The following is an 8981-nucleotide window of genomic DNA, read 5'->3' as shown; positions in this document are numbered from 1 at the left end:
TTGTCATCATTACTTTCTGTTCCAATTATTCTGATTCAATTACCCAGTGAGCCTCTGTGATCTTTCTTGTAGATGAAGAAATGTCACTTCCTCTAATTGTGGCATGAGGCCTTGATTAAACATGTACAGCAAGAAGTGGTAACACACATCTACAAATGAGCAAATTTCACTGTAGGTTTAAGAGGTTCAGAGACTTCTTACTCTTTATTTCTTTACTCTCTATGTAATTCAATAGGGTTTACTAATTATTTATCTATTCATTCCTCACATCTACTTTAACAGTAACATTATTAAGCATACACTATTATTTAAGACCACTTTCTAGAACTTCAGGGGATGTTAGCGGCTTTATAGAAACAAAAGAAAAAAAAAACCAGCCAACTTTGGACCAGCAATGCCAGCCCAACAGTCCCTTTTATTCTACCATAGTGACTTTTGTGTGACAAATCAACCTAGTTATGTAGCAATCTAGTTTACCCTTTTCCTACAGTTCCAGATGGGAAAGTATGAAACCTTGAGAACATTAATTTTTAATTTATTTTTTTCAAGTAAAGGTAGCAGTAGGTAAAAACTTATTATTCAGCTCTGTGTGAGCTTATGTTTCCTTGCAGTGAACTCGCACTCTATGGCAAGAAGACAAGAACCTTGCTACCCATCTTGTTGACCTAAAGTCTGCAGCTCTGTTGTGTGTAAATTGTGGTGAAGGAAAACATTTTTCCTGCTGTACATATGTAAAGAGATGGGTCCCCTTGGAGGCTGTCCAAGTCTGCCTGTGAAAGTGGTGTGCTGCTGAGGTACAGCAGTATGGTCTTTTGGAGCTCCTGAGAACGGTGGGTAGCGGTCTGTCTGAGATGCAGGCTTTGCTGTTTTAGGTGCCGTGGTGGCCAAACCATTCTGGGTGGCCTCCGAAGTGAGGGCTTCGTAGGCTCCTCTAGTATGCTTGATGACTTCCACTATCTCCTTCTCTTTCAGGAGGTTGCTCAGACACAAATTAGACAGTTGACAGCTCTTGCTTTCATAGGCCGTTGCTTGGCTGTTTGAGTATCTAAAAGGGTCCTCGGTGGGAATATGTGCTGACTTTCTGTCCCTTGTGCTGAGATTTTGGCTCACCATTCTGTTTGGATATGTAGCCTGGAGCAAATAAAAAACAAACAAAGAAAACCCAGAAGTTTTAGTAACAGAACATCTTAGCAGGAAAATGGCAGAGAGTACACAAAACACTCCTCACTATATCACAGTGTATAATGTACAAGGCTGAGCATTGAAATGAAAGGTGAATCTCCAATGCTGCTCAAACTCCCAAAACACTGCTAGCATAAAATAGAAGAATTCCTCATTCATTCATTTAGAAAATTAAACATTGACAAATACTTATCATATGTAATTATTTGAGGTATTTCTTTAAATAAATAACTTAAATCAGAGATAATTTTTTTCAGAACTTAGTAAAAAGATAAATATAAATCTTATAAACAGATTTTCAAGAGCATTAAATATGATGGAACAACAAGAATTTTTATTGACTAGAGATCAACACTGAACACTCTAAAATATTAGGAAACATAAAGAACCATCTTTTGAGAGAATCTTCATGCCTCATTTAAGCTCAGCTTTCAATGCCAATGTGCTCTGCTAGAGCAGAGCAGTAAGTTTACTTCAACTGTCTGAAAAAAGTACAATGTAAGAATTCCAGTGTGGTAACAACTTTTGATTTGCTTGTGAATATGCAGACACTGGTACTTTTTAAAAATAAGGGCAATTTGTCTGGCAAGTCAGTTCACCTTAGATTTCTATCTTGTGTGATATTTCATTCTGACCTCTGAATACCTAACTGGGAAGGATGTAATTCGCCTATGGGACTACATTTAATTATTCTCTCATGCATTTAGTACATACATATATATTCTTGGAGTAAATTGTAGATGGGAAAACATTAGTAGAGTCAAAGCAAGATTTTTCCTGTTTAGTGACTGTAACAGGTAACTTCACGAGGAGATATGTTTCCGGCTGAGGAATTGTAGTAGTGAAGCCACGAATGTTCAGAAGCCTAATGCCTGGAGGAACTTGAACTTTGAGCCTATGTGGCTTCATAAGAAAGCTTAATCTCTCTATAAATTTTTGCAAACTATATATGACACCAATTTGCCCAATAAAGCTTAAATAGTTGGAAGCTGTGTTTAAACGAGTTTCAAAAGTTGTTGATGTAACCTACTTAAAATCCTTTATCTGCAGTTATGTGAGAATAGATTCTAATAATAATATCAATTGTACTTTATTTTCTAAGCTATTTTGGAATATGTGTTTTCCCTTGTTTTATTCCTGTCACACTTACTGACAAAACTACCAAGTTCTACCATTCATATGGAAAAAAAAGAAAGTATTACAATACACAGGCTTTCTGCAACAGAACTCTGACAGTACACAATAGCAGCTTCTTGACATTTACATTGTTATATGGGCTCAGGCACTGCAGAACAAAGCTGAGAGAATCGAAAACACTCCCAATCATTACAACAATATTTTGCTTAAAAAAAAAAAAAGTACTTCAGGATGCTACCATGAAACTTACATATTGTTCCAGGACAATCTGCACCACTCTACCTGCATTTCTTTTTTAAGCAGAGCAGAAGAACGATAAAAATCAATATCAATGGCGCATAACCTTTTTGTTTTATTTAATTGTATAGTCATGCTAATGGACCTTCTTCAAAACAGATTCAAAAGGAGGCTTCAACACAAGTACTGCTGTACATTTTAAACATCAGAAACAGCAGCTTTAAGAAAGATCAATACTGGCATAATGTTTTTCCTTTTAATTCAGTATTGATTGTGTCCAGACTAAAAAATGGGAGTAGAACTTTTCTGAAAAGTACTGCTTAGATTTTTTTTGCCTGAAGCACACAGATGTTGAGATGAAATTCAGTTGAATTCCTAGGGAATTGTTCCTGGGGAAACCCAAGTACAGTAACTTCTCCCCCCCCCATGCCAGTAAATAAAATCTTCCTACTGGGACAAGAGATTCAAATTTAATGCCCTGCCAAAAAATACATATGCTTGTAGTAAGAGAGTTTCTGAAGTTACCATATGTCAACCTATGCCTTCTGTCAACTGAGAAATTGGTGGTCCATTCAACAACAGTTACACAAATCGTAAAAACACCGATGTATCTAAATCTGCACTTATAAATGCAGATAAATGCCCTTATAAATATAAACTAATTAATGTATTTCATGAAAGCAAAATAAAGCATTTAAGATGTTGGATTTTTGTATTCTTGAATATTTCTTGGACATTTTAATAAACAATATTTCCTTTCACATTCTGGGAACGTCACTTCTTTAATAATAAAACAAAAAAACCCAGCTCTTCAGGAGCTGCTTCTGTAAATGAAATTATCTACATTGTTCCCCAATGGAAGGAATTCACTCTGACATAGGAGTAATCAAAGTGGTGAGAAATAGGAAATATATGTTAACATACTTATGTATCATAGAACTCAGAAGAATTTCACAATGGGACATCCAGTCTGCTCTACACTTCTGGCCAGGATCCGCTTAACTCCATATTGTTCTTGATTTATTTTTTAAGTAGCTGGTAAAAAATATCATTAATATAATCTCTACTTTTCTCTCAGATATCCTTTTCCACAACATTATCCTTACTTTTAAGAAAGGTATTCTTAATGTCTAAACAAAATCATTTTGCCTGCAAGTCTGTTTCTCCTATTTCCATCTATGATGGAAATAAAGAAAGAGTTACTGTTTCATCTTTGGATAACTATTTATGTCTTTGAAGAATGCTGTCAAGCTACCTCCTGCTCTTCTCTCCGCTAGAATTTAAAATATTATATCAATCTTCAATTTTGTCTACTAGATCTGAGTCACCCTCACTTGCCTTCACTATAGTAATTACTTATCTTCAGTAATTCAACATTTTTTCTTGAAGTAGGTGGTTCAAGAATACAGCACTTAAAGTTATCTCCCAATCACCTGCATAGCCACAACAGTTCCAAGATTTTTACATATAAGATTATTACAAAGTTGTTCATCTGACTGTCATCAGATAGCCATAATTTTTCCTTTGTCTTCATTGCATCTCATCATTTTTTCCTCTGATCTTTCATCCAATATATCATTCTGTATTCTGGTTTTATTCATTAACGTGTTTTCTACCCTGCCCAACTTCATGCCATCCATAAATATAATAAATTTTTTTCTCTAATCCACACCATAAAACCCTACTTATTATAACCTACTGTTTTAACATTGGCTAAATAATACCCAATAACAGTTCTCCAATTTGTTCTGTATTTGTTTCATTTAGTCTGCACAGTACATTTATAAAACAATGTCAAAAGCCTGACTAAAAAACAAGAAGTCTGTCAACTACAGCTATTTTTTCCTAGCCAGAAGGTCTGCCACCATTCTGCTGAATGAAATTAGATTGGTTTGGCAATTCATTTGATTTGTTATCAATATTGGCTCTCGTTAATCTTGTTTTCTTCTTTGTGCTTATAAATACTCTGTTTCATTATTTGCTTCAAATAGTTCTGGTTATATTTTTTTAGAATTGAAGTTAAACTGATGGAAAACAAAATAATATACATTTAAGATGATTCACAATCTTCCTCCAACACAGAAAAAATTGACACTAGTGATGGACAGTGATCTGCTTTCGTAAGAATGCTTCAGAGTTCCCATTGCGTTGTACATTCTCCAGGAAAAAGGTTAGAAATTAAGTGCTTCTCTTCTTACAGCTACTATTGAAGAGCCTGTGAAAGCATATCTTATCCAACTAATCAGCTTCTCCCTGCTTTCTTTCAGCTATGGTACTCAGACAAAAACAACATGAGCCATGAATAATTAGAATTTAAGCATTTTGCTTCTGATGGCTATACTCTTGGATAGAGAGGCTAGATCACCGTTGGAAGTCTTAGGAATGACACATTGTCATCCTAAGAATGGCTTAACAGTTAACAGAACAATAATTTTTAACAAGAGTGTAGGAAAAAAGTTTATGAATTTTACCAATAGGATATATTTTAGAATTAATAGAGAACAATCACCTGGTTTTGAAAATGAAGGGTGCAGAACATGTCCAAAAAAAGGCATATTTTTAGCCTGGTATCAGTAAAAGGTACAGTATATGATTATAGTATTTTTCATATTGCTATTTTAACTTGATCTAGATTAAATACCCCATTGTGATTATTTGATACTGCGGTGTTTCTTTGCTCTGAAAGTGTTGTTCTGGATGATATATTTTCATTTTAGAAAACACATACTGGATTTGTAAGTTGCCAAAATATTGGCTTCAGCTTTTTGGCTGTTTTATGTATGTGTGTGCAACAGTCAGTACGTTCCAATAAGCATTTAATATATGCACATGGTGAGGGAAAGTCCATCTCAGTTTTGTGAAGTTGCAAGCTGAAATTTCCCTCGTGTCAATCAATTAAACAAACATCAGGTGGTGACAAACTGACAGCCAATTTAACTAACTTTTAAAACATCATAAAAAATTTACAATGTACTACAACACTCCAAGACATTGCTTTGGCTTTGTCTCCAACAATATGAAATAGATGGTCAACAAGAAATGGCAGGATCCTGCTGTCAGATGTATACCTAGCCAAAGAATTGAGAGAATTTAATAGAAACATTGCCAAAAAGCATTTACATTGTCATTCATGACAAATTACTGAAGAACAGCTTCTGATAAGGAAAAGAGAACAGTGGACCACGAGGAGTCAAAAATCAACAAAAAAATCCTTCCCTCTCTCCAAGAATAATACTTTTCTCACTCAAAAAATGACAGAAAAAGCACGCGGTAACATCTAATCCTACTTTGAACGTCTTGCAAGTTTTCTTTCATTATCACTCAAACGTTTATATGAAAACTACAGTATATACAGTTCAGAATAATTGCATTTTAATTTGCTCCTTGAAAATGCTTAGTCCAACTGAGTTTTCTTGCTGGTCCATTTTTAAATTATTCAGAATAAGAAAATAATCCCAGAAAGAAATGCAGAATAGCAGAAACAAGATATACAGCATCAACAATAACAATGCTTCAGAAAAACTTGAACTTTTATTTTTAACCTATTTATCCTGTAAAAGTTTCATGCAAAATTCTCTGCATTGAACTTGTAGGTACCAACTGCATTCTGTGAGGGTTAGACATGAGCAAACGAAGCCACAATCCCAGCACATCTGTTTGCCAATTTGATGGCTGAATCCTTGTCCAAAACTGAAAGTGGCTTCATGCCAGTTGCGTTCTAGCCTATTTTAGAGCAGCTGCAGGGCTGTTGTAAACTGCTGCTTGGCAGTGCTCCAAGAAGCTGATTTGCCAGCTGCTGATTGCTGAGGCACAAAAATCCATTCATCACTCTCCATTTCATTTTTCAGTAGCTCAGCTAGAACCACCAACTTCTCTGCCCCAGATATCCTCACTATGCCACCCTATGATCTGCCTAACATTGAGCTCAGGAAATAGGCTGTTCCTCAGTAAGTCTGCAGATGACATCAAGCTGGGACGAAGCGTCAATCTGCCCAGGGGTAGGAAGGCCCTACAGAGGGATCTGGACAGTCTGGATCACTGGACTGAGGCCAGCAGGATGACGTTCAACAAGAACAAGTGCCAACATCCTGCACTTAAGCCACAACAACCCCAGGCAAAGCTACCGGCTTGGGGCAGATTGGCTGGAAGACTGAATAAAGGAAACAGGGCGGGGGTATTGACTGATGCTCAGCTGAGCATGAGCCAGCAATGTGCTCAGGTAGCCAAGAAGGCCAATGGCATCCTGGCTTGTACCAGAAATAGTGTTGCCAGCAAGACCTGGGAGGTGATCATCCCTCTGCACTCAACACTGGTGAAGCTGGACCTTGAGTACTGAGTTCACTTTGGGGCTCCTCACTACAAGAAAGACATCAAGGCCCTGAAGCACATCCGGTGAAAGCCAATGAAGCTGTGAAGGATCTGGAGCACAAGTTTTACTAGGAACAGCTGAGGAAAGTGAGATCATTCAATGTGGAGGAGGCTTGACAGACATTAGAGCTCTCTACCTGAAATGAGGTTCTAGAGAACTGGGGGTCAGCCTCCTTTCCCATGTAAGTAGTGACAGGAGTAGAGGGAATGGCCTTAATTTGTGCTAGGGGATGTTCAGGTTGGAGATTAGGAAAAATTGCCCTGAAAGAGTGGTCAAATGCTGAAACGAGCTTTTCAGGGAGGTGATCAAGTCACTATCCCTGGAGCTGTTCAGAAAATGTTTAGATGTGGTACCAAGAGACAAGGTTTGGTGGGGAAGTATTGGTGGTGGGTGGACTGTTGAACTAGATTATCTCGGAGGTCTTTTCCAACTCTGGTGACTCTATGAGTCTGTGAAATGCAGCCATGAAATTTCTTTCAAACAATGTATTTTGAATACACATGTCACTCTGAAAGTAATGCCTAATTTATCTTCGTGGAAACTACAACAGTTATTTATCTTTGTGGAAACTACAACAGTTACGAAGAGCACAATAACACTATTTGACAGAGCAATCAGCTACAAAACACTCTTTCAACAAAGTTACAACCATTAGCTATGCATTTCTGCCAGCAATGTGCAAGAGCCTGCCTTGTTACCAACATTGGTCTCTGACACTGTGGGACAACATAATAAATTAAGAGAGATTACTTTTGCAGCAGCCCTCATATAAGGGGGGAGGGGAGAAATACTTCATTTGATGTTTTAAATAAGCCAAGATTAAAAATTGCCTTAATAGTATAAAACATCTGGATCTAAATTTCTTGATCAGATATACAACACAAAAAAGTTCTTGCTGCCTTGCTTAAACGAGTACATTTCTCAAAGCCAAACAGAACCTATTTCTCAAAAATAATAACAATTAAAAAGAAGAGATGGATTTAACATTAAAATAAAATTTTGATCAGCATCATGATCAACCATTCATTAGGGTACATTTATATGAGAAAAATCTAAGTATTTTTGATTTTATTTCATGTTGGTGCTAAATCCATGCAGACGGAACCAAAACCTGTAACTTAATGTGCTGCCTGAAACGTTTGGTTCATAAATGGTTCTGAGGATTACTCTATGCGAATGTTATTCTCACAACTTTTTCTTATATTAAGATTTAAAAAAAAAAAGAACAGCATTCAGCAGCTTTCAAGTAATGAAAAAATTGACTACTCATAGAAAGATTCAGAATGGGACATATTAATAAAAAAACACTGATGCTGCCATTAATCACTTTCCATTTACAGATCTAATGAGTGAAACATGGCAAGAGTTAACAGCAAGACAATGTTGCTGCAGGACATTTGAAAATGGATATTGCTGCTGAGTATCTTGTGATAAAGTACTGATGTAAAATGACAGCAGAAGACGTGAATTACAAAAACACTCCCCAAAAGGTACAGATTTTTAAGACACCTATGCCCAAAGGCAACTGAGAGTCTTAAATGCCTATAACGTAATTCTTCCAAGTAGAGCAACTTTCTTAAATATATCTTTCTGACAGCTAGCACAGAGAGTAAAACCAAACCAAACACTCTCTCACCAGTGTACCCGTGTATCCTGACAACCAACTAACAACACTGCGTTTGAAGAACAAGATTTTACCATCCCAAAGGACTTTTGCTTTCAGAGGTGTTAAAGGAAGTGCACTCCGAAGAGAATAATTATTGTGACAGAAGCCTGAATACCTTCTGGATTCCCCAAAGACTTCTACCGCTTCCTTCTTTTGTGTTTGTGAGTACATAAGGAATACAGAATGTAGTATGAACTACATAGCATAGTAAAGCTTGCTTATCCCTTGTCAGGTCTCAGCTGGACTTCAGCATCTTTTGAAGAGCTGTCTCCATCCCCAGCTTAGCCCCAAATTCCTAAAACATAAAGCAACGCAAAGAAGCCATGAATGACAACAACAAAGAAAAGGTGCTACAGTTCTCCAAAGGATGAAGCCCTGCACGATGCTTTT

At 36.8% G+C, this 8981-nt stretch overlaps 1 protein-coding gene across 2 annotated transcripts in view; it reads right to left on the bottom strand.

Annotated features, from left to right (window-relative positions):
- Positions 1-257: 257 nt before the first annotated feature.
- Positions 258-8981, bottom strand: part of LOC122180488 (serine-rich coiled-coil domain-containing protein 1-like) — a 53359-nt gene continuing 44635 nt past the window's right edge. For both annotated transcript variants that reach the window (XR_006179105.1, XM_042872158.1), the window contains exon 2: positions 258-1131. Coding sequence is in view for 1 of the 2 variants with exons in the window: in XM_042872158.1 (XP_042728092.1) it covers positions 649-1131 (483 nt within the window). In the remaining variant the exon portion in view is untranslated. The remainder of the gene's footprint in view (positions 1132-8981) is intronic.

This window comes from Lagopus leucura, unplaced genomic scaffold, assembly GCF_019238085.1.
Source record: "Lagopus leucura isolate 7727_CA_CO unplaced genomic scaffold, USGS_WTPT01 Super-Scaffold_100004, whole genome shotgun sequence".
Taxonomy (NCBI): Eukaryota; Metazoa; Chordata; class Aves; order Galliformes; family Phasianidae; genus Lagopus; species Lagopus leucura.
The sequence above is the reverse complement of the archived record's forward strand: the minus strand, read 5'-3'. Positions and strand labels throughout refer to the sequence as shown.